At 47.3% G+C, this 24,587-nt stretch overlaps 6 protein-coding genes across 6 annotated transcripts; 1 reads left to right on the top strand and 5 right to left on the bottom strand.

Moving 5' to 3' along the window:
- Positions 1–6,041: 6,041 nt before the first annotated feature.
- On the top strand, positions 6,042–8,862 carry H6S33_005000 (uncharacterized protein; the record flags this gene model as incomplete). Its single annotated transcript, XM_044836709.1, has 2 exons — positions 6,042–7,931; positions 8,032–8,862. The coding sequence occupies 2 exons, from the start codon at positions 6,042–6,044 to the stop codon at positions 8,860–8,862; spliced, it is 2,721 nt and encodes a 906-aa protein (XP_044690213.1).
- A 3,084-nt stretch (positions 8,863–11,946) lies between these two features.
- Positions 11,947–12,708, bottom strand: H6S33_004999 (uncharacterized protein; the record flags this gene model as incomplete). The annotated part of the gene is made up of 1 exon (XM_044836708.1): positions 11,947–12,708. One exon carries the CDS (start codon positions 12,706–12,708, stop codon positions 11,947–11,949), a length of 762 nt encoding a protein of 253 aa, XP_044690212.1.
- A 39-nt stretch (positions 12,709–12,747) lies between these two features.
- On the bottom strand, positions 12,748–13,756 carry H6S33_004998 (uncharacterized protein; the record flags this gene model as incomplete). The annotated part of the gene is made up of 7 exons (XM_044836707.1): positions 12,748–13,008; positions 13,080–13,100; positions 13,191–13,258; positions 13,324–13,330; positions 13,578–13,634; positions 13,686–13,692; positions 13,749–13,756. 7 exons carry the CDS (start codon positions 13,754–13,756, stop codon positions 12,748–12,750), a joined length of 429 nt encoding a protein of 142 aa, XP_044690211.1.
- Positions 13,757–14,349: 593 nt separating this feature from the next.
- H6S33_004997 (uncharacterized protein) lies at positions 14,350–14,604 on the bottom strand (the record flags this gene model as incomplete). Its single annotated transcript, XM_044836706.1, has 1 exon — positions 14,350–14,604. The coding sequence occupies one exon, from the start codon at positions 14,602–14,604 to the stop codon at positions 14,350–14,352; it is 255 nt and encodes an 84-aa protein (XP_044690210.1).
- A 1,308-nt stretch (positions 14,605–15,912) lies between these two features.
- On the bottom strand, positions 15,913–17,394 carry H6S33_004996 (uncharacterized protein; the record flags this gene model as incomplete). Its single annotated transcript, XM_044836705.1, has 6 exons — positions 15,913–15,993; positions 16,069–16,373; positions 16,449–16,829; positions 16,904–17,023; positions 17,074–17,166; positions 17,244–17,394. The coding sequence occupies 6 exons, from the start codon at positions 17,392–17,394 to the stop codon at positions 15,913–15,915; spliced, it is 1,131 nt and encodes a 376-aa protein (XP_044690209.1).
- Positions 17,395–18,124: 730 nt separating this feature from the next.
- Positions 18,125–22,411, bottom strand: H6S33_004995 (uncharacterized protein; the record flags this gene model as incomplete). Its single annotated transcript, XM_044836704.1, has 1 exon — positions 18,125–22,411. The coding sequence occupies one exon, from the start codon at positions 22,409–22,411 to the stop codon at positions 18,125–18,127; it is 4,287 nt and encodes a 1,428-aa protein (XP_044690208.1).
- Positions 22,412–24,587: the final 2,176 nt, after the last annotated feature.

Here is a 24,587-nt window from a genome sequence, read left to right as displayed (position 1 = left end):
GGACAAACAATTGAGGTTCAGGGGGAAGCTATTTAAAGGGATCAGTATTTTTTCTTCCTTTAACTCAGCTATTCAGACTAGTCACTACCGTTTGCTTCCTTCTATCAGTCTTGATCTCGGCCAATTTGTCGTTGGATATCACCGCGGGAGTTGTGCAACCGCTCAATGGTTGCATTTCTTGCCGAGTGATCATATAATCCAGAAGTGATAGAAGCCCGGCCCAGTTCGTCGGACAACATGATATCCTTGCCTTACACAGGAGTATATCTACCCGTTCGAGTGGTAGTACCGACGGTTGAGTGAGAACTATCAACGTTAATCCAACATCTGTAAACCGCCCAGTTCATTATACCCCCCATCATGATGTCGCACTGACCACAATAATATGTAGGCCGCGGAAGAAAGGGTGATCAGTCTGCATCTAGATCTCTGCATGAGCAATTAGAGGAATTCGTTTTCGATGTTGTCAAAGAGTAGCCAAGGTAAATCAATTGATGGGATTGGATGGAACATGCGTGGAAGTTGTGGACGGCGGAATAGGGCTCGGTAGATTTCTAAATAAAGTTACGGGAACTTGACTGCTTACCTGTGACAATTACTTGTGTTCCTCCGGAACCCTTAAACTTGGCCCGCTGGGACGGGACGGGGATGCTGGGTCTTTTGGTAGGGCACGGGGAACGTTTTTGACCGTATATCTGGTGCCAAGAGCGTCCCCGACCCGTCTCCGTCCTGTCCCAGAAGACCGGGTCTAAGAGTAACGTTCTGGAGCTATCATAGGTATTACGTGACGTGATAGCAGGCCAGAGGCTTACGCGGTCGTGCGAAACCAGGAATCAATTAGACACAAAACCGTAGAATGACCTAAAGAATGAATTTATTGCCCTGAAGAATGGCTTTTGTCACAAAGAATAGTTTTTTGTCAAGAAGAATGACTTTATTACAAAGAAATCAGCTTATAATTATATGTAAGTATTGTCTAAAGAAATTATTACACTCTCCAACTCTGGATTGGTGTTTAAATGTACGTACATTAACAATTATTTCAATCAGCAAAAACCATGCCGTCATGAAGTTGATCACTGCGCATGCGCGGCATGCTCTTGGTTTATATTGCAACTTACGCGACGTCAATTCGTAACCACTACAACTTCTACACATCCTCTGAGTCTCTTTCAGAGTCTTTTTTGGTCTCTTTCTCTCATCATCAAACCCTGTCTATCATCGGCCTGTACTCTAATCAAGACAAGCCTTCTATTCTCCGTGATGTGTTTCACCCTGTCACCAAAACATGATCATGGTGATTCTGGAGATCAGACTGGCTTTGCGGACAGCTAATACTAGACCGCATCCCGGGATTCACCGCTGCGAGGAACTAAAATATCACATTCTAGAACCCGAGCACATGACCTGTAAACCTTTGAGTTCACCATAAACAATGATTCAGTGTAGATGTCTCAGAATTTGGTCTGGGCATTGTCTCGTGACCTGGCAGAACTTAACATTCGAAGACAAGATGGCTAAAAACCTGCAAGGGAGTTAATTCGGGCAAATCATATACATATACAGCTGCAACATTGGTATCAGGACTTGTTTTGTTCGAATGCAGTGGGAATAAGTTGCAAAAATGCTGATCTTAAATATGGTTGCTGGTAGAATAAGTGGTATCAGGTCTCGGACGTCTTACGATCAGTCTCAATAGGTACGTATGAAACATGATATACCCTTTCACGGTTAAACCCCCATGGAAAACTATCCCGATAAATACATAAACAGATGTGGGTGGGCATATGCTCATGTCAAAGTTTATTGCTGCATGAAGGAACTTTTGTTTGCGCTGTCAGAAACGGACCCGGTTAGAAGGTTTTCTGGTCGTGCAGATCTCGAGTGATTCTCCATGAATCAATGACGAGAGCGGAAATCGCCTTGGAAACCAGTCGGCTCGTTTCTTTCGATTCCCAGACCCCTGGGTGCGTGGTACAGAAATAAAAGTACATATGAATAAATAAATATAAGATCACGAATCTGAACACATGCCCGACCATCAATTTACCCAGGAGCTGGTGTAAGATCTCCCACATCCCTCATCGTAACTAAATATTCCCCTGATCAAGAAATTTATTAACTGCCGTAGCTAACCCACAAATAGATAGAGATATGTGGTACATATATGTACAAAGTCTTTCATATCTTACCCAAGATCGCCATTGCCGCTTCAATTAGGTATCTACGGCACACGATAACACGCCACGCCGCACCACACCGCCCGCAAAACTATGAACCGGTAAATGCCTTCCGAGAAGTCAACTCATCCCTTTGATCCCCCGCCTGAAACGCCGTGGGGTACCTTATTCACATCCCGACATTGACAGGACCGGACACGACCCCGAGCACTGCCCTGTAAAGAGAGCGTGACATACAACGTTAATTCGCCGATCAAATTAGTTACCGGCGTTGTCTTACATTCTGAGACTAGCCTTTCAACTGTTTCTACAAACATGTGTATACCTGGCAAGCGGAAAATTAAGGCAGAAAAACTACCTTTATAACCCGGGTGGTGGACCCGTTTAAGTAGACAGAGAAAAAAGAACGGTGGTGGAGGTTGTGTGGAAAAAGTGGCGGTTTTGAGTGTTTCGGGACGGGTGTTTAATTGCGATTTTACGCAATTTGTGTGGTCAGTTGCGTTCGTCAAACAAAACGGGTTTTATGGAGAATAAGTGAGTAAGATCGAAGGAGAGATCTGGAGAGGAAACATCGTAATGAGAAGTACCTGTTATGTCACTTGGAAGAGGAGAAGGGAGATGTCACAAATAAGGATGAGGGGGAAACGATCATCCAATATCGCATCCGCGCTCCCTAGCGTACCAATGTTGGATCCTCATGCACCCTTAAGCCACCAGCTGTAGGTTCCTGCGAGAAGAGGAGTATGTACATACTGAGAAGCATGTGGATTACTTTACTTTAGCCATGAATCGTACATACGGCATCACGCCCATCCACGATACGCGGAAGATTGTTACACTACTGCCACCGACATCGCCACTCTTCTGCGTAGTTACATCTAACTAATTGCCCAATCATTGAGCTGGATGGTTGTGAATTGATGGATTACTTATCAATTCCTGGCCTGGTGGGTACTAATTGCGCAAGCTACTCTCTACCAAAACCACCAAACCCTAGGTTCATTCCAAAGTCTGTAGGTACACTACTCTCCTCTGAAGTACCACAGTCCCTACTGCAGGTACGCAATCGCAAATACTGCGGTACCTACATGCAAAAAAGCAAAAAGGTCCAACATGTCTAACTACGCCGCACCCAACTCTTCTCACCGAAATTGAAATTGAGAGCCTGTATGGAGGGCGCACAGGTTCCCGCACGGACGGTTCTTGGCTTGGCACGTGCGAATGTCCTAATTGAGATCAGGGCAGCCGAAGAAGTGTGCGAAGTGCTGAAGCGAAGGAAGGTGGCTTTTCTTTTCTCGTCTCTGCTTCTAAAGACCCCATGCCACTGGGAGAAGTCGTGGGTCTGATGTAGGTACAAATGTAGAACTCTAGGCATGTATGTAGGGAGGTAGATCGTACCTACTCGTAATTTTTTGGCGTTTCCGGACTGGACTGGGTCTGCATGCCACCAAAATATGATTCTTATGCACGATTTTCGCCCATATGCAGACCCAGTTCAGTCCGGAAACGTCAAAAAATTACGAGTACATATGCAGAAGACGGGAGTTTGCCTCAGGTGCACAAAGAAGCTCATCGTGCATCGACCGCGAGCGTGATGAGGTAGAAGTACATACTAGATGGGTAGAGCTCCGGTACCTGGATCACACCCCAGCATATGGAGCACAAGAAAAAGGGGATGGGGGGAAGGTGATGGATGGATGGATGGGTGGCACCGCATTGCTCGGTATCCCTTTCGCCCTGTTCCCTGGAGCGTTGGAGCGCTGGAGCGGACCCTGACTGGCAGCCCGCACAACCGAGGCGGCGCTAGCAGCGGAAGGGGAATAGCTGGCTGGGGTGTGGTTGGATTTGTTGACCCGCGTGAAGGGGTAAGCTGCCCAAAGAGGGTGGGGGAAGAGCGAAATGGTCAAGACTGAAGAAATCGATATAAATTTATAATTGCTTTTGGGGGGGCTCGTCGAATGAACTTCTCACGAGAAAGGGGGGGGGGCGGTGTGCATGGGATGGGGGAAGATGATGAGGTCGCTATCGCCATTGGATAGGACAGGATTGGATTGGATTGGAGGAGAGATGTTTTGGTTGGTGAGGAACATTGCGAATTGCGCTGCAGCTGCTGGAGGGGGGCAAAAAAAAAAAAAAAAAAACAGGAAACAGCATGAGGGTAAATAGATAGACGATGAATGATAGGTAAACAAAAACAGGAGGACACATCAGTATCAATGTCATGATCAGCACTCGCCTTTATCTTTTTATCTTCATCGTGCGCTCTTCGTCTAGATCACGAACGAGCGAGTGCTGTGTTTTTTTATCTTCTTGATCTGATCTTGATAGGCCCTTCATCTCGTCTCGTCTCCACTTACCTTCTAGACCTTTGTTTCTCCACCGTGCCCGCTCATCACCGTTTCCCGTTTCCAGTGGTAGCGAGTGAGTGAGAAGGGTCCAAGGAGAGAGACTCGCTGTGTGGTCAAAGCCCTCCCACCCCCCATCTGAAAGTCTCCAAGCTTGATTGATTTGCTTGCTCGGAGTCTACTACATACCTACATTTCGCTCCACACACCTACCTCCACCTCTCCACCCTTCCACATCCCTTCCCCGCTGTCTTTTCAGTATTCGCCTGTGCGGAACAATCAGCAGCGTCTATCACCACTGCAATCATCATCACCACCATCATCATCATCGTCTTCCCCTCACTCTGATCACTCGCAGGCCGTTATCCAAGCTACACACTCGGCAGTTCCCCCATACTCTATCTTGCCGTCGGTGGTAGATCACAAACACCCACTTGCTTCCCGTACGTTCCACGATTGGTGTAAATTTGTTTGATACCCTGCCGCTCTGCCCGCTCGACATTTCTCGTGCACTACATACTGCTTTTGTCTGTACGATATCTACTTTAGATAGAAACAGAACCAACATCAAGTCCAAATCTCTAAATTGGTCCACCCCCCCTACCTAGTACTCAAGAGCAAGGTATATCCCCGTCTTCCAGTTATATTGACCGAAGGTCGGGTCGATACCAAATTTTAAAAAATTCATTGCTCTGCCATAGCACCCCAAAGCTGGACGGTTGAGCTTCAAGCGATACATAGTTGCATACATGTGCATTTACAGTGCTGACTGACTTGTCTCTTGCAGTTGTTGTCTAGGTGACCCTTACTTGCCTTGCAGAACCGTTGACTTTCGATCTCCCCGTCTGTCTGTCGTCCGTCCCATCCATCCCTCGCATCTCAACCTACCTGCATCATCCTCGACTCCTCCTGCAAAAAGAATTATCGCCCGATAGTTCTCCCTTTCTCTTAGCAACGTCACTCACTACTGGCACATCCCTACTCACCACCACTCACCCACCTATCCTCCGCGGCGACCACTGGTGGCTCCACTTTTTCTTTTTATTCCCTTCTTTTTTCTTTTAGAGACCCCTTCTTTTTGACGGTGGTGATACTATTACTTTCTGGAAGCCGTTCACTCGTTTTGCGGCCCCATTTTTACTTGCCTACGACGCCTCAGTCATTCTTGAACGAAAGGAACCAAAAAGCAAAAACGAAAACGTTTAAACGAACGAAAGAAATAAGAATAAGAAGGATCTGATCTTATGCCCGGAAAAAGTGCACAAGAGTGTTAGATTTCTTTTCTACCGGTTGTTGTTTGTTTATTGCTACTGCATTCAATAGGTACCTACTACCCACCCTGGAGAGCTTTGCAAGAAAGAAGTTTCTACCGCCCTGCCCTGCCCTGCCAGTCTGCATCCCCACCCACGACGACGTGTTTACCCACTCGCTCCTTCCCAAACCCGGTGTCGTTTACTGACTCACGCTTTTTCTTTCTTTGCGAAACGATAGATAGATAGATTTTCCCTTTCACACCATGACCATGACAACCACAACATTACCACGGCCCCCACGGGCCTCCTACGGCGGACCAACACCAGCGTCCGGTCTCCCAGCCCTCTCACAAACACTTAACCCGCGAGCCTCAGTCACCTCCCTCCGAAAAGTATCGCTCCTCCCACAAACACCACGAAAACCAAGCGGCCTCTCGATCGTCCCCAACGGTGGCCGACCGACAACACCGTCATTACCGATCCCAAGCACGCCCCAGGGCCCCCGAAGAGTAGTCAGTATTGCGTCGTTTCCACAGCCCCCGAAAAGTGCAGGGAGATCGAGCTTTCCAAATTCGGGATCAGGGTTCTCGGAATCACTATTAACGCCGACAAGTCCCTTGAGTAAGGGCCTCGAGAGGTCGCCGAGTAATAGGAAGAGTATCGCGGGTAATCCGGGTGCGGGGTTCGGAGGTGCGGGGACGACTATAACAGGTGGGGGTAACGGCGGGTATTTAAGTCCCCCGCACTCTCGGAGTAGTAGCGCCCAAGGGAGCTACTCTACAAGTGCGACAACAATAGAGGCCTCACCGAGCTCTGGCGACGAGCTGCGGGGGTCGTCAGGCGATCCTAGCGAGAAGGAGCAGAAGGGGAATGTTATCGTCTCTGTGAGGATAAGACCCGACGCACCCGACTCTGGAGGAGGAGGGCCCAATCCGGAATGGATTGTAGATGGGCGTTCGGGGAAGGTTGGGTACGGGGGGAAGGACGGTGGGATATACGAGTTTGACAACGTGTTTGGGCCGGAGCAGAACAATACCCGGGTATATGAACATTCTGCGAAACGACTGGTACGCAGGGTGATGGAGGGATATCATGGAACAGTGTTTGCGTACGGAATGACGGGAACGGGGAAAACATTCAGTATGCAGGGAATAACGAGCAGCCCTGGTGTCATCCCGCTAGCCATCACAGATATCTTTGCTTTCATTCGAGAAACACCCGCGAGGGAGTTCTTGCTGAGGGTAAGTTATCTGGAAATTTACAACGAGCGCATTCATGACTTGCTGGCCTCGCAACCGGGAGGTGCCGGGTTCGTGCCCTTGGATCAGCAGATTAAGGGCGAGGAGATCAAATTGCGAGAAGACGCAAAACGCGGGGTATACGCAACCCCGCTTAAGGAGGAGATCGTCCAGAGTCCGACACAGCTACTGCGTGTCATCGCACGGGGAGACTTGGCACGGCGAACAGGCAGCACGCAGTTCAATGCGCGAAGTTCACGGTCCCACGCGGTTGTGCAGATCGTTGTTGAGTCAAGAGACCGCATCCCCGGCACTACAGCTGGCGGTGGAACAATGGTGGATAATCGACGGGCAGGAATCACCGGAGGGGTGAGAGTATCAACGCTAAGTTTGATCGATTTGGCTGGGTCCGAAAGAGCTGCGGAGAATAAGGAGCGAAGACAAGAGGGTTCACATATCAACAGGTCTCTCCTTACGCTCGGAACAGTCATCGCAAGACTGTCTAGTGTCGACAAGGAGGGAAATGGAAAGGACAAAGATGGGAACCATCTTCCGTATCGTGACTCTAAACTGACTCGTCTGCTGCAACCTGCATTGTCTGGTAACTCGCTCGTATCCATCTTATGTACTATCGCGATACCACCGGCCAACATGTCGGCTCTTAACGCCACGCATACTGGTGAAACGATGAATACGCTGAAATTTGCAGCGAGAGCACGGAACAACATCGTTTCGCATGCGAAAAAGGGCGATGAGAGTATCCTGGGCGGTGTAGGGGATGCCGGTAGTAGAGTACTGCTGGAGAGGTATCGGATGGAAATTCTGGAGCTGAGGCAGCAGCTAGACGACCAAAAGAAAAAGGAGGGGACGGATCAGAAGGACTTGGTCGAGAGAGAGGAGAAGGAGATCGAGAGGGTGAGTTATATTTTGTTTCTGTTGTGTTGTGCCTCTTTGCTTCATTTGCAAGCCCCCCTTGCATGTTGGAATGTAGCGCTGATGCGAACGGTACCTGCAGCACTCTGAGCAGCTACTCGAGATCCAACTCGCCCGGACGGCGCTAAAAGAGCGCATCGAGCACCTGAACCGCCTCATTCTCTCCTCAAAATCATCGGGCGTCAACTCGGCTCGTAATTCGTTGCTCCCCAACCCAGGCCATATGTCCGCCTTGTCTTTCCGCTCCTCAATGTCCAACTTGCACCCGCCCGGTGGCCGACCCTTCTCAACAGGTTCAACAATCTCGATATCGACAGCGATCAACGGATGCCCCACTTCAGATACGGCGACCGATGACTCAACAGGCGAATATGGTGACGGTAACGCATCGCTTGGCGCACAGGTTCGTGCTCTGCAGTCAGATGTTGCAGACAAGAATCGTTATATCGCGACCCTGGAAAAACGTCTCCTCCAAGCGCGCCGTAGCTCAAATAGTCGGGCAAGCATGATTTTTGGCCCGCCGCAGAAGCCACCGAGTCTTTTCGGCTCGTGCGAGCTTGTACCGGAGGGTCGATGGGATATTCTACTGAGGGAGAAGGACGAAGAGATCGCAGAGCTGAGGGCCCGATTGGATGATAAAGAAAAGATGGTCACGGCGCTGAGAAACGCTGCGCTGAAGCGAGACTTTGCGGAAACGGGCATAAGGCCCAATAATAGAAGTATCAAGAGCGCGAGCGTTGATGGTGCTGGGGCGGGCATGAGGACTATCAGTGCGGGCGGAAGAGGGCCAGGGGTTGGCGTGAGGATGAGAGGAGCGTCTGACTCGGTCGCGCCGTTAAAAACAAGAGGAAGCACGGATAGTATCACAAGTGTACCGGAGTGTACGGAACATGAGGAAGATGGAACGTTTTAGAAATAATACAAGCGAAACGTCGTGTGGATAGTTTAACGCAACTGGGAGTATATAGGATGGGTGCTGCGGGTGCATATGGATTTTTATTCCTTTTTGTTCTTTCTATCTTTGTCTTTTTTCTTTCTTGCCTTCTTTTCTCCCTATAGTTGCTTCTTCTTTCGGATCTTTATTTTCTTTTGTGCTTTTTTTTTTTTGCAGGTTGACAAAAATTCGGGTTGCGGGGGGTTATTTTCTTGGGTTTTTATTTATTTATTTCTCTTCTCGGTATTTGAAATATTGTTGGCTTATCTTTTTTGTTGCTTTTTGCCCCAGTCTTCGTTTTTTATATTTTGATCTTTTGATTTGATACCATGGTAGTGGGTTGGGGGTGGTGCTGGGCTGGGCTGGGCTGGGAATTAAAAGCGGCGGGGCGCTGTTCTTTTCTTATTTTATCTTCTATTGTAAAACTTAATTATTTCGTCTAAACTCCTTTTTGCTTTTCTTTTCTTGTGTTTTGTATTTTTGGGAGGGGAGTTTTTTTTATATCTTCGCTTTGCGTTGTTCCTGGTTTTTGTTTGCTTGATTTATATCCGGGGCCTTCTTTTTTATTTTTGCTATGCTTATTCTGTGTTCCGCTCCGTTTTTGTGCTGTTCTTGTGATACCTTTTTTATATCTTGATCTTGCCTACTTCTATATTCAGGTCTCGACGTACGGTTGTATCTAAAATCGATATCGATATCTCTGAGTTACGTACTTGGATGTACTGTGATCGTGGTGACGAAATTACTCTTTTTTATTGTGCTCTTATATTTAGTACTAATGCTTGATGTTGCTCGTCGTGTGATATATCTCCTATAAAACGCTTTCTTTCTCTCTCTCTTTCTGTGATGTGCGGTATTTATGAGCGGCTGCACTAGGGTGGATGGTACGGAAAATGAACTTGCATGTACGTATAGAGAATTAAAGTAATATGATAAAACGTATCCCCCTCGGAGTTTGCGAAGCTGCGAGGTGCCGTGAGTGTTTTCGCACACTTGTAGCTGGGTCGGCCAAGGTTCGCCGCTTTGGGGTAGGGGGTCGGTACAACACTTTGTATCTACAAGTGGCCGAAAACGGAACCAGCTGATTAGTACGATTCGGAGGAAAGCATAGGATGTCACTCGGTTACGCTGTTTCGGCGTGTTACTCGGTTTTCAGTTGTGGTTCAAGTAATGTATGGTTCGACGCGATGGCATGGTTCTGTAGTGTAATGGTTAGCACCCAGGATTCTGATTCCTGTAATCCCGGTTCGACTCCGGGCAGGACCTCTTATGTTTTTCATGGGTCAAAGATGAGTTCAAAAGATTCGTTACTGATCTAGATCAATTTTTGGTGCGCTTTTAGTTGTTGTCTGTCTGTGTGGCGTTGTTGTGGTTGGGGTGGCCGGTAGAACTTTATTCTACGCAGGAAGCTTTTTTTTTCGAGAATACTCTCACTCTTCCTAAGCATATATTTTAAATTCAACATTAAAGCCGAATTTTGCATCGCGAACAATCCGTTGTGGTGTAATGGTTAGCATCAGTCGCTCTCACCGACTAGATCGGGGTTCAATTCCCCGCAACGGAATCGAGAGAACAGATAATTGTTTGACAATTGTCTACAGCTTCTGAACTTTTTTTTGTATTTTAATTTGATGCGATAATTCTGTTAGATTCTGAATTCTAGTAATAGATGTTCTCGTGTGATGGTTTTTCGCAGTAACTAGATATCTGCTGGAGGAGGAGCTGGTGATAGTAGTTTTTTTTTTTTTTTTTTTTTTTTTGGGGGGGGGGGGGGGGGGGTTATTGGGGTTTTTTTCGCGGGACGCTGGCGCTGCTGAAACTTCACTTTCCACAAGTATTTCCACCAATGTGTCTCTGGTAGTACTAAGTTAACGTATTGCGAACCAGGCCTCTGGGTGGAGTTCCGACTTCGAGCTCAAGCTTCGCTGAAATATTATCCGCATATTGGCATTTCGTTAAAACCATTTATGAAGTTCGATGGGTTGGCGCGTATTGCAAGTTAGTATCGTTTCGAGTATCGCATGGAATTAATTGTAACTGATGCGCCTCGAAATGACGGGGCGGCCAGACCTGTGTGTGTATTGGGCTGGTCGGAAGTGGAATTGCTTCCTGGACTTGGATTTATTGAACATATTTCGGTGGCCTGTTCACTTTACGGCAAGCTGTGTGGCTCGGTGTAAGCCCATACCGGCTATGAAAAACGAAGGGATATGCTACGGCACAGGGAGTTCGTTCATGAGCGGAACTGCATAGTAGGTAGAATCAACTTGGCTTTGATTACGAACATAGTATATCACTCGGGATAACTTGATTAGAGGAGGGGATTAATTTCTTCAACAAGCTACTTGGGGTCATCCTATAGCTTTGACTGCTAGAATATCGTAGCATAGACTGTTTAATTAAGGCTGACTTTCGGGCCTATGAGAAATATCATCGGAACCTTTAAACTTGAGAGTTTAACCGTAAAATGCTTAACGATGTGGAGTTACTAGGGGCCGGACGAGAACACGTAATATCATGGAAAACAGACGTGTAAACTAACAAAGCCGGACCTCGACCTTCTAATCACTCATATCCTTCTTCTATCCTCCACTCTCTTACCTTGAAGACTGACGGGTTATATTTGAAGAACCGGTGTTTCCAAATGAACCTTTCTCTTCGTTCACACTCAGCGGCCTATCTTCTACCGACTCAAAACGTTTCGGGAAATTGATCATTCGAAAAACATCCAGGGTGGTGACCAAGTAAAGATCATCTCAAATATGTTCGTATGGAAGCTATGTGTATAAAGAATGTCATTTGATCCACTCAAAATAATTCGCGATGTCAATTGCAAGTGTACTTCCTTTCCACGCCAAGCTCCCACCACACAACCCACCACTAAACAGCTACCAAGGACCCGGATATCTTAAAATCGACGTAAAATTCACTTTTAATTTTCAACCACGACTCTTCCAATGCTAATGATTCCAATAAGGGTACAGATAGTTAACACAGCACTCCAACCAGGAACGAGATCTGGCTGCTCCGAGTTCATATCCGTTGACCCACACTGCATTTTGCTCAGTCACGTTTCGGAAACTGTTCGAGAAATCGAAGCTTACTCTCTTCTTGCAATTTCTTCAGTCGCGCTTCTTCCCCTTTGCTCAACCCGTCCTCAGGATTGTGCTTCGAAGACACTAGAGGCGCCAGCAATAAGCTCCCGAAACGCGATGTAGCAGCCGAAAGAGAGCTAGAACTACCACCAGAGCTTGAATCGCGGGTGAGCTTCGGGGTGGCGGACTTCGGGGTAAGGGGGGTGCCGGATCCACGAGCTGGGGATTTGCAACTGGAACTGGAAATGTATCCAGCTTTAGAGTCACCGCCGGAGATTGAACCAGAGGTAGTCTTTGAACTCAAGGAAGTCCCGGATCCACGAGCAGACGACTCCGAGTCATTGCCAGAACCAAAAATCCCAGAGCTAGCTTTCCTCCCTTGCGGAGACAACAATGGGGATGGTGGGGCAGGAGAAATCGGCCTGGTTGCCCTCTCCCTCTTCAGTCCGATGTCGTATTTATTCATGATTTCGATCCTCCAGTTGCCGTTGGCCTCGCGGGGAACGTATCCTACCTCCGAGTCAGTACTAACGGATGCTTGGTCGCTATCACGGTGCTCGGAGTGTCCAATGTCTTTGGGGGTGTAGTCGTCGGTGTCGAAGGCGAGGAAAGCGGCGGCGCGGATGGCGGAGATGCAATTAGGACAACGGGGGGAGTAGTTTGTGTAGATGATTTCTTTGTGGGTGTTGATGAGGGGAGGGGCCTTTTCGGAGGATGTGTTCGATGGCATTGTTGGAGATTTGTTAGTTGTTCGAGGTGGTTAGATGGGTTAGTAGACGTAGAATTGGTCGATACTATAGAAGAATATGACTTGGGTAACTGCAGAGAGATGATGATGGTGATGGTGGGGAGAAGAGATCGTAGAAGCGTGATTATTGTGCTTATGTAGGGGATCTCTTTTCATGTCGACATAGTTGACGATGTTGATGTTGGCATTGCGTTGAAGAATCAAGTGGGGAGTTTTGTGATTCAAGACGTGCTCTTGAGATTCAAGAGCCCACCTGGTTGCCAAGACTCGGGATAAATCTGACTGTTGATAAGAGATAAGAGAATTAGTGGTTTAGATATCGGAGGAGGGGTGTTCTGGAGAGGGGGAGTTACATAGTGTGTCGGGGTGGGGGGCTGCAAAGGTCAATGACCTTTAATGCATGTTCCCACGAACCTGATACGTTTGCCAAGAATTGTAGTAGACAACCGGGAATGTAAACGGACTCGATTTGTACACTCCAAATTTTTCTGCTTTGAGGTGTTGAGGAGAGGAAGTAACTCGTCAATGCATTCTGTTAATCAACGTCAATGATTAGCATAATCAGAAGCCTTTACACAATAATCAAAACACACGCACTACTTCTCTGGATATAGAATTGTAGTATACGTATCACTGTATGAACTCTCCAGAGAGAAAGCAACCGACATATGGTTAGGTGCGATATACCTGATATGGCCAAATAGGGAAAATTCTTTATTATTATGATCCTAACTATTCGCTACATTTGAATGCTCTCCACATCCAAAAGGTCTGTAGCAATATATACATGAATTTAAAGGGACATAAAGAAATATGAAAATAAAATATGCATAGCTGCGCTAGTGGTGAACTATGGAATAGACAAGGGCCCGGAGGAGAGAGTGAGGGTCGGCAGGATATATATGTATCTATTACGTTAGAAAAGGTCATTAATAAGGAGAGTTGGGGGTTGTAAATACCGTAACTCTTGAGATTATGACATTGAAGAGGTGGAAGAGGTTAGGTGTTTATGTATTGATGACGTCGACATCAAGTCACTAGAAGAAGAAAAACGTCAACGATGTTCTTAACAAAAGGACAACTATACTGATACAAGTGTAGTGCGACCTCCGGCCGCAATATGCATGTAGTGAGTAAATAGGATTCCAGAGTTCACTATAATTCAATGTCAGTCTCAAGTTGTCCACCTAGATTTGCTAAAGCCCGAGAGAGTGAAATAATACTGTCCAATCTATCTACGAAGTCAATTGTCTATGATATATATCAGTTCTTTCTTCTCAGTAAAGGGCTTTAAATATGTATTAATATGTAGCTCAGAAGAAGATATATGTAGTTTTACTCTCCTCGAGATGGTTCAAGGTTGATATATATAAGACTACCTGCTGTTTGCCCTTTCTATATCAACTCCCCTCCCTTCCCGGGTATCGGGAGCAGTTCTTTGTGGTATATATACAGACTATTCAACCAATCATAAATGTTCCTGACCACGCTGATGAAGACTATACTGTTTAGATACAGTTCTTCAAGGCCACGAGTCCTAAGCAGCCTCCACGAAGCAGCCAGATAAAAAAAAAACCCAACATACACCCAGGAAGATCCACGATAAAAAAAGTTTAAAGGAACTTATTCCCCAACCACCACCGTCTCCGCCTTAAAGAACTCAAACGACAGCGGCTCCGCATCATCCCAATCCGCGACACGGACATGCACAGCAAAGCGTATGCCCAGCCTGTCAATCTGGCCGAACATCCCCATGTCCAGCCCCAGCAGATCCAGGGCTTCCTGCGTCAATGGGCGGATGTGCATGTAGGTGGTGGCGGGCCGGAACTGGTGGCAGTACCAGATGTTGGCGTTGTTTGGGCGGATGCGGCAGCGCATGGTTACTGGGGAAATGTGGAAATATGGGAAATATGGGAAATAGGGAAAAGGTGTGTATAAAGGTTTGGGAAAGGGTTTTGGAAGTGGTGGGTGATTGTGGGAGGGACTGAAGAGGGTGCGGTATTGTACTTTATATAGGGTGCTGACTGCTAGGTCGAGAGGGAGGTTAAGAGGTACGCACATAGTACGTAGTATTCGCAAGTGGTTAGTAGTAGCTTGATAAACTGTCATCATACGGTCAGAGCTGATGCTACCAGAACAACGTCAATTCCATGATGGTCTAGCACTGGGTGAAATGCCTCGAGGTTAAAACTAGACACAGGCATGCCCACACATCAAAAAACGCACTCTCCCACTCCAACCCCAATTGAACCAGAGGTTTCCAAACACGCAGACACACAGTATCAGAAAGCATACGACTTGACAGCTAGCGCACCAAAACAGTACCACAAAGAGATCTAATCTAATCTAATCAATAGCGCACCCCAACACCAACCATCACCCCAGCGACGGCAACCTCCGCCCCTTCCCCTTCCCCCTCACTCGGTCGAAAAAAAATTCTCTCTTCCCCGGACAGGCTTGAACTGTCAACCTCTCGATTGCATCCTAACAGTCGAACGCGCTAGCCAATTGCGCCACGGAGAACGATTCTTGTGACACCCTGATTATGCAATTAATTGTGATAGTATGTTATAGTCGATCAGAAAAGTCTTTTTTCCCCATAAGACTCCCATAAGGGCGATATAAGCGTGTTTTAAGGCTTCCGCAAGACTGTGGTAAGTGCTAAAAGAGGATGGATTCTCTGTTCTGTCTAGAGCATCTATGATCTTTAATTACGATTATATGGCCAATTCGGCTACATCATAGTTGTAGAGTGTGAAGGAGAAGCAGTTAGGAAAAATTTGTATCGGCGGGCGACTCTATCGAACGAGTCCGTGTAGGTCGAACTGAAGCGTCGATTTCATTGTGAGATACGTTCATATTCTAAATATCGCCGAGGGATTGTGAGGAAGAAAAAGGAGGAGTTTCTTATTCCGACTCACAAAACATCAGAGAGGAACAAAAGCTGAATCAGCCGGGAATCGAACCCGGGTCGGGCGCAAATCATCGAAGAGATGGCAAGCGCCCGTGATACCACTACACCACTGAATCTTGTTCCCTCACTCGGTCACGCCATCTAAGTTCCAAAACCAGAATCAGCAGTTAGAAACAGCAACGTTCTCAAACAGCGAAGCTACATGTACCCCAATTAACCAACCATTCAGCTATAACTAATCAATCCCGAAAATCCAGCATGGACTCTCCCCATCACGTCTTCGAAAACCACCCATTCTTACCCCTCTCACACAGCAACGCATTCTCATACCCGCGATAATAAAGCGTATTCTCCTATCAACTCACAAACCCCCGTTAGCCAGCTCTCTCTCCATATAAAACCCCAACTACCCACAAAACAAAACCTACATTCCCAAACCCCTCTCTAATCGCATCCGCCACCAGACTCTTCGGAAACCTCGGCCTATGACCTCTCGCCTCCATATGGAGCGAGTTCGTCGCGGGGTCCGCAAACTGGCCGCACTTGTAGCCCGTGACGAGGCCGCGCTTGTCCATGGCGGTGAAGAGGCGCCTGCACCCCGTGTCATCCTTCCAGGCGGGGCCCCAGGTGATCTTGAAGTCGTCCCAGAGGAGGCGGGTGCGCACGACGCAGCTGACCTCGAGGATGGGTTTGTTGGCCCAGATGGTTTTGGGAGGGAGGGGGATGGGGGTCTCTTTGGGTTTCAATATTAGCTAGAACGCTGGTACATGGTATGAGTGAAGAGAAGCAGTCAATTGGAGGTTTATACCACCACCATCACCATCATGATCATCACCATCACCATCATTATCACTATAATAACCCTCATCATGTTCATCGTCTCCATACGGCTCGTCCTCCCCCATTATAAATCTCTTAAAACCCCCATGAGACAGCATATCATCCCCATGCCCATTGATATCCTCAATCACCAACTCCGGAAGCCTCTCAAACTCCACTGCAGGCCTCGCCGTAGCACTAGCCTGGGCAGCAAAATCACCCATGAATTCACGAAACACCGCTACTGGTGCCTTCGTCGTGAAATCGAACCTGGAGGTGAAGGTTTCGGCTGCACGTGGCAGTAACGGCTCGTCGGCGTCGAGATGAGGCTTTGTGGATTCTGTGTCTATTGCTCTTTTTGATTTATTTCCTACACAGAAAGTATAAGTTAGTTAGATAGCTGGAGAACAAAACAAACTCCCTGCTCGTATCACGGAGACCTACGTGACGCATCCCCAGCAATCTTCATCGGGCTCCCATGACCATGCCCATCCATATCAATATCATACCCCCAATACCCCTCCTGCGTCTCCACCGCACCATCATACGGCATCGTAACCATCACTGTCTATATCAGCACCCAACCCCAAAGTTTTAAAATGACACATATTTACCAGTCTCCACAATAGTCTCCGTCACATCCACAATCTCACCGGACCTCTCGCAGCGCATGCCGAGGGGCATGTAGCATGCTCTTTCGCCGCCATCTGTAGCTCCTTCGTCAGTGTATTCGTTCTGTTCCTGTGATAAGAGAGAGAAAGAGAGGGGGGGGGGGAGGTGGTACCGTCATGCGTGGTGCAGAACTCTTCTGGGATCTTGCACCATTTCTTTCCTGTGTGTTTTGGGCGGGCTGGAATGGGGGTGGCGGGGGTGACGATGAAGAGGAGCAGGAAAAGCAGGAAGAAGGGGTGGGGGGTGGGAGTGGGGGTTGGCATTGTGGTTGGCTTGGAGAGCTGTGGTGAGAAGGTTGTCTGTTTTGGTGGTTGGGGGGATGTTTGTGGATGGGAAGATTATTGGACGAATTGTAGGCTCGTTGGTCTGTACGACGTCGAGCTCCCGGTCCGTGACCTCTGGTGGGAGAAGGTCAATGACTGGGATGTAGGATAGTGGGAAAAGCCACGTCGGTGATTTGGTATGGACAACAGCGTTATTCTATCTTGAAAGGAATACGTGGGTAGCCTCGTAAGATATAGATATCCGAGATTGAGATGGTATCTGTGAGGTGGTGTGGAATTACAGAGAGCTAGAGAGAACAACATGATATATCACTCGGATTCAAAGCTGGATGTTTTTAATCATATCACGAAAGAGCAAGTATTGAAGAGAAGAAAACTACTGTTAATTAATTAATATACACACACACATATAGCAATAGTGCTGTGAATTGGAGTGTGGGAGAATAGACGACTTGAGGAGGGTTTGAACACGTGACCTTTGTGAGGAATATGTTTATAGTGCAAAGAAGATACTATTGCGCCGCTGAGTTCCAGCGACAACTATGGGAGTTTGTTGCTCCTTATATACAGATAGTTCTTAGTACCACGTGATCCCCTGATTACATAATCCTAGCACTAAGCCTCCTTGTTCCAACTATGAGTCATCCCTTATACATGAGTAATTACCATACATAACCGATGTCGCAATGCCATATTTTTACACTTCCCCTCACTTGCCACATCGTATCAATTCTGACAATTTTTGGTGAGCTGGTTTTGGTAGTCCTTTGGTCATTATGTCTGCGACATTGTCTTCGGTAGGGACGTAGAGGATTTCGAAAGTTCCGGCCTCGAGTTGTTCACGTGTGTAGTGGTAGTGAACGTCGATATGCTTGGACCGGTCGTGGATACGTGGGTTCCGACAGAGTTCAATAGAACCTGTGTTGTCGGCGTGTATGAAGTACTGGTATTGTTGTTGGAGTTCGTGCAAGGCATTACGAATCCATACCAGTTGTCGAGCTGCGAGGGACAGGGCCATGTATTCGGCTTCTGTTGTTGAGACTGCGACTGATTTCTGCTTCCGGCTTCTCCAGCTGATGGCTGACTTCCCTAGTCTGAACACGTATCCTGAGAACGATTTTCTGTCATCTAGGTCTGAAGCATAGGAACTGTCTGAGAATCCGTCGAGTGTTCTAGTATTCCCCTTCGGGTAGAACAGGTTCCAGTCTTTGGTTCCGTTGAGGTATCGGAGAGTTCGCTTGGCTGCTCGTAGGTGGTCCTCGGTTGGACATGAGGAGTACTGGGAGAGAGCGGTAACGGCATGGGTGATATCAGGTCTGGTAGCTATACTTGCGTACATCAGTGATCCTATTATGGATTGGTACTCAGTTGGTTTCTCGATTTGGTCTTCCGGTTCGCCTTTGTGAAGGTTAAGGTTCGGTTCGAGTGGTGTACCAACTGGTTTGCAGTTACTCATTCCAAATTTATCCAGGATCTTATTGATGTATGCGCGTTGTGATAGTGTGATACCGTTGTTGGTTACCGTTATTTCTATTCCCAATATGAACTTCGAGTTACCGAGATCCGTACATTCGAAATCTGCCTTGAGTAGTTGTCTGATTTCTTTTCTGAATGGGGAGTCGGGTCCGAATATCATGATGTCATCTACATACACCGATATGTATAGATGGTGGTTCTTATGTATGAAGACACATGGGTCGAATTTGGCTGGGACGAATCCTTTCCGTTGAAGGGAGTCTGCTAGGCAAGCATACCATTCACGGGGTGATTGCTTTAGTCCGTATATGCATTTTCGAAGTTTACAAACCTTGTTGTCCTGCCTGTAGCCTTCAGGCAGTTCCATGTAGATTTCCTCCTTGAGTACACCATACAGGAAGGCTGACTTGACGTCCATTTGTTGTGGTATCCAACCGTTGTGTGCAGCTAGTGCCAGTAGGAGCCGTAGAGAATCATATCGTGCAACGGGGGCGAAGGTCTCATCGTAGTCTTGGTACTGTACTTGGGTGAAGCCTTTAGCAACGTACCTTGCTTTGTACCGCTCGATTGTTCCGTCCGCGTTGTGTTTCACTTTGAATACCCATTTTCCTTTGACTACTGCTCGGTTGGATGGTCTGTTGACAATATCCCAGGTATGGGCTTTGTCAAGGGCGTCTTTCTCAGTTTGTATCGCCTTTTTCCATAGGTGTTGATCGTCGCTCTGCATAGCTTGATTGAAGGTAGAAGGTTCTGTTACGAGGTGTATATGGTAGTTCGGGGGGAGTTTGGATACGTCTTGATATTCCGTGTCTAACTCAGCCCTATAACGTCTGAAGTCTTCTTTGTATTGATCGATTAATTCTTGTTCAGTGGCTTTGTTTCCTGGGCCATTTTCTTTCACATCTTCGATATAACTTGTAAGTAACTTCTGTTGTTCTACTACCTTTTCGTCATACTCCTTCCTTCGTACTTCTATTTCAATTTCTCTATTTTTTCGCTGGCGTATTCGATCTGATCGTTTTGGAGGTTGTGGTGGTGTACCTTTGGGTGTCGTTGACACAAGTGGTTTTCCTTTGAAGCCTTTGAATGGTACGACTGGTGCTGGAATTTTCTCCCAGTTGTCTCTTGGGTCTCGCGGTTGTCCCATAGGTACGGCAGGTTGTTTTCCCTTGTCTGGTGTAGCCGGTGGTGGTTTTCTAACCAGTTCCGGTGATTCCGGGAACAATCCTGGCATTTCTGTACGGTCCTCTTCGATTGCATTTGACTCGGGTTCTGGATCAGACCTGTCTTCTGATTCGTATCCGTCGTCTGATGGTGCATTTGCCGTTTCTGGTTTCAGGCTGGGGATGAAGTCGAGTTCCACTGAGACTTCCCCTGATTCAGGAGGGGGGAATGTGACGTCCCGACTTTCAATTACCCTATGTTGTGTTCCTATCCAGATACGGTATATTTTATCACTGTCTGAGTATCCAACTATGATTCCTTCATACGCTCGGGGTGCTAGTTTGCTTCCTGCTGTCCTAGAGTTTTCTGGGATGTGGACGTAGCATTTTTTGCCGAATGGTTGAAGGTGTTGTATACTTGGCTTGGTTCCTTTCAGGGCTTCAAAGGGGGTCTTTCCCTTAAGCGTACTGTGAGGTAGCCTGTTTTTGAGGTAGACAGCTGTTGCGTATGCTTCTCCCCATAACGACTTAGGATGGTCCATGATCATGCACCTGACCATTGTGGTTACCGTCCTGTTGAATCGTTCTGCAACTCCATTAGATTCAGGAGTGTATGGGGGAGTCTGTTCATGAACTATTCCTTGTGAATCGAAGTAGTTCGTTATGTCCTTGTTGATGTATTCACCACCACCATCCGTTCTGAATCTCAGTATTGTTGTGCTATACTGTTTTTCGATCCTTGTAACGTAGTCCTTGATGGCCTTCTTTGCGTCTTCTTTCTGTTTCAGGAGATATATCCATGCGAAGCGGGTGTAATCATCGATGAAGGACATATAGTACTGAGCTTTCCCTTGTGACTGTATACTGAACTTTCCAGATAGATCTGAGTGGATTAGTTCGAATGGTCGTTTGGATCTAGTACTAATTGGTGCAGGTTTCTTATGTACGCTTTTTGATAGTGCACATTGACTGCAGTGGAAACTTTCTGGTTTAGGAGGCAGCCTTTGAATGTCGTGATACAAGTTTTCTAGTGTCGCAGGGTGGCCTAACGCTTGATGCCATTCATCGTAAGAGGTCAAACGAACTGTATTGCAAACTACTTGTACATTCCAAAGTCCCTTTTCCAATTTTGCCCAAATTATTCCTTTCTTTTCTTTTGTAACCAACTTGCTTCCTCCTCCTGACTCCGTTCTAAATCCCTTTTTGTCGAGCACGGTTTCGGAGACCAATCCCACATTTCCCAAGGTTGGGACCAACAGCACATCGGTGAGGAGTATGGAAGATCTACTTCCATCGGGAAGGTGGCAGCTGAAACTAGCGCTTCCCATTCCGGTGACAGCGTGGTTGGTTCCATCAGCTGTTCGGACGTTGCCGGTGTGAGGTCGGATGTCGATGAGTTGGTCTTGGAAGGGTGTGACGTGAGAGGTCGCTCCAGAATCAAGGATCCAAGTAAGGGGTTGGGAGTTGTTGTGGCGTACCATACAGATAGTGGTTGTAGAGTCATTTACTACAACCGATGCCGAGTTGTCCTTTCTCCTTCCCTTTCTGTTCTTGTTCTGTTCTTTGAGCTTTCTGCATTCCGTGTACTCGTGGCCTTTGTAAGGCTGTCCCCTTTTCTTGCACCAGGTGCATTCCTTGTCGCTTGTGGTACTCCTGGTATGGAGTACCTTGTTCCCTGTTTGAGGGGCTACCTCATCCAGGTTCTGTAGTCGTTGGCGTACGTCTTCGTAGGTAACATCCTGTTTGGTTTGGATGTTGTCGACGACGTTGCTCATCGATTTGGGTAGCGAACTTAGGAGGAATGCCGCCATGGCTTCGTTGGATTTGGTGAGGGGTAGGAGAGCCTGAGCGAGTTTGTGGTCTGCGCTTTGGCATCTGGACTTGAGAGTATTCCAGTTCGCATCGAAGGTCGCGAGATGCTCGGTCAGTGATCCGCCTTCTTGCATCTTCGTGTCTAGGACGCGGCTGAGGAGGGTGATCGTGGTGTTGGGTGAGACACGATCGTAGAGGTCTTTGAGCGCCTTCCATGCGTAGAATGCATTTTCGGCGGAGACGACTGTTGGTTGTATTTCTTCGCATACAGCAGAGATGAGAAGGCTGTGCATTTGTTTACGAGCCTTCTTTATCTCGGTTTTGCTGAGTTCGGTGTCATTCTCGTCAGGGTTCTCGATGCTCAACGCTTCCCACCAGTCTACAGCGTCGAACGTTATCCTCCAGGCACTCGCCCAAGTTTGGTAGTTGGATTGCCCTTGTAGTTTAGGGAGTCCATCAAACTTGAGACGAATGTTACTGGTAGCTGTTGTCTCTGAGGGTTTAATCTCAGCAGCCTTGGATGACGATTCTCCTTCTGAAGGCATGATGTTGTTGGAAGTGTTGTTGAGTTAAGCGAGGTGGCGATGGTGTAGTGCGGATTCTATTTGGCAGAACCCGGGCTCATAACCTGTGAATTGGAGTGTGGGAGAATAGACGACTTGAGGAGGGTTTGAACACGTGACCTTTGTGAGGAATATGTTTATAGTGCAAAGAAGATACTATTGCGCCGCTGAGTTCCAGCGACAACTATGGGAGTTTGTTGCTCCTTATATACAGATAGTTCTTAGTACCACGTGATCCCCTGATTACATAATCCTAGCACTAAGCCTCCTTGTTCCAACTATGAGTCATCCCTTATACATGAGTAATTACCATACATAACCGATGTCGCAATGCCATATTTTTACAAGTGCAAATCATCAAAGAGCTCGGTGCTCCCATAAGAAAAAGAAAGAAATCATCAGTGAGCTCAGTTGCTCTTCTGATATCAGAAAGGAAAGCAGACCCTTCTATGGTCTCCACCTCTTTCCCAGCTGCTTTCTTTTCTTCGGCGTTCCATCTTGTTCCTCCTCATCATGAGCCGCATGATGTTTCTGCAGGAAATATTTGGTTTTCAAATATTCGCCGCAGGTTTGGCATTTGAACCGTGATAGTGCGGTCTGAGGGGCCCTGTCTTTCGGGCCAACAATTGTCACAGCGATTGGTCCCTCTGGAGAGAAGAGCCAAACACCGAGGATGATTGAATAACTCTCAGGGTAAGTCCCTTCATAGAGTTTTTCTGATTTTCCTCGCAAAGAGGGACCTAGCAGAATGTTTTGCTGACTAGGATCTCTGGTGCGTGCTGGACCGGCGTCTGGAAAGGCCTTGAGTGTTCCTTCTCCTTGATGTGCTGGATCGAGAGGGAGCAGATAATGGACAAGATCTACAAACCAAGGATATCAGTAAGAGAATCTTCAAGTAAGGCCGGTCAGTTGAGTGTGACTTACCGATAGCCGTGTTCCTTGTCCAGCGTTATTGATCTGGGTAGGGGGAGGGCATGACGAGTTTCGAGAGCCGTTGGTAAAAGAACTTTCCGGTCGGATCCATTAGGGGTACCGGTGTTGCATGGAGTTCGCGGTCGTCTTATTTGACTCGATTGGGGGTATTTGTTGACCTGAACGACTCTATTAGGCCTGAAAGGCCTGAAGGCATATTACGCCTCATTACATTGACAAGCAATGTACCAATCGTATCGCTCGATTGGTTTCCAGGGGTTGCCCGCAACCCCGACCCCCACTCACGAGAATCATCTGGGTTATTGGATTTTGGAAAATGCAGCCTTCTTTTCATTCTGGCTTTGAGACGACTTTATCTGCAAAGCAATTAGTTGGTTTTTTTGATTAAGAAGATAAAGTCTAAATAAGAATTCATACCGATATTCCCTCCGGAGGGCCCAAATCTGGGGCGAGTGTTGCAGGTGCAGGGGGAACAGCCCACTGATGGCTGGATAGCCGGGATCTCTCTTGGTATGAACCCGAATCGTCCTTCAGATGAGTGGTTGTCGGGAACAACCATTAGCACCGATCTGCGTACTAATTAGTAATTTGGATGGAAGTTAAATTGTGGAAGTGAATGAGGAGTTCTTACACGGTGCTTTCCTCGAGGAAAGAATATCCGTGGATACCAATGGAAGTGTGAACCCCGAACTCTGTAGATAATGTGGTTAGCTTTTAGTTAATGAGGTCTTAAATGTCACTGAAAATAGTTGAGATCCCATACCTTGATGTAATCTGTATATGAACTCGAACCGCCCTTCAAAATCGAGAGGCCGGAAGGGGACCGGACCGACACTCACTGGATAGTGAGTGAAGGCACCCCGCTCTCAATGCATACCAGCATTTAAACGCTGGCAGCAGGAGGATGCGTACCAGCATTTAAACGCTGGTAGCAGAAGTCCCTCCTCCTAAAGCATACCAGCATTTAAACACTAGCAGCAAGAGGAACCCCAATGCATACCAGCAATTCAACACCCAATGAAGGGTGTTGGATTGGCAGAGGGGCCGGACAACACCCATCAAGGGCGAGGTCCGAAGAGATTTCATGCCCTATATAAATTAGCTTGTGAAAAAAAACTAGAACTGGAAAACAAACCAGATTGATTTAACGCAACCCCCCCCCCCCCCCCAAATCTACCAGCATTTAAACGCCTTATTAAGGGTGTTCAATTGGCAGAGGGGCCGA

The sequence above is a fragment of the Morchella sextelata genome (assembly GCF_020137385.1).
Source record: "Morchella sextelata strain SCLS chromosome Unknown scls_19, whole genome shotgun sequence".
In the NCBI taxonomy this organism is placed as follows: Eukaryota; Fungi; Ascomycota; class Pezizomycetes; order Pezizales; family Morchellaceae; genus Morchella; species Morchella sextelata.
Note: the sequence above shows the minus strand (reverse complement) of the source record. Positions and strands in the feature narration are given on the sequence as shown.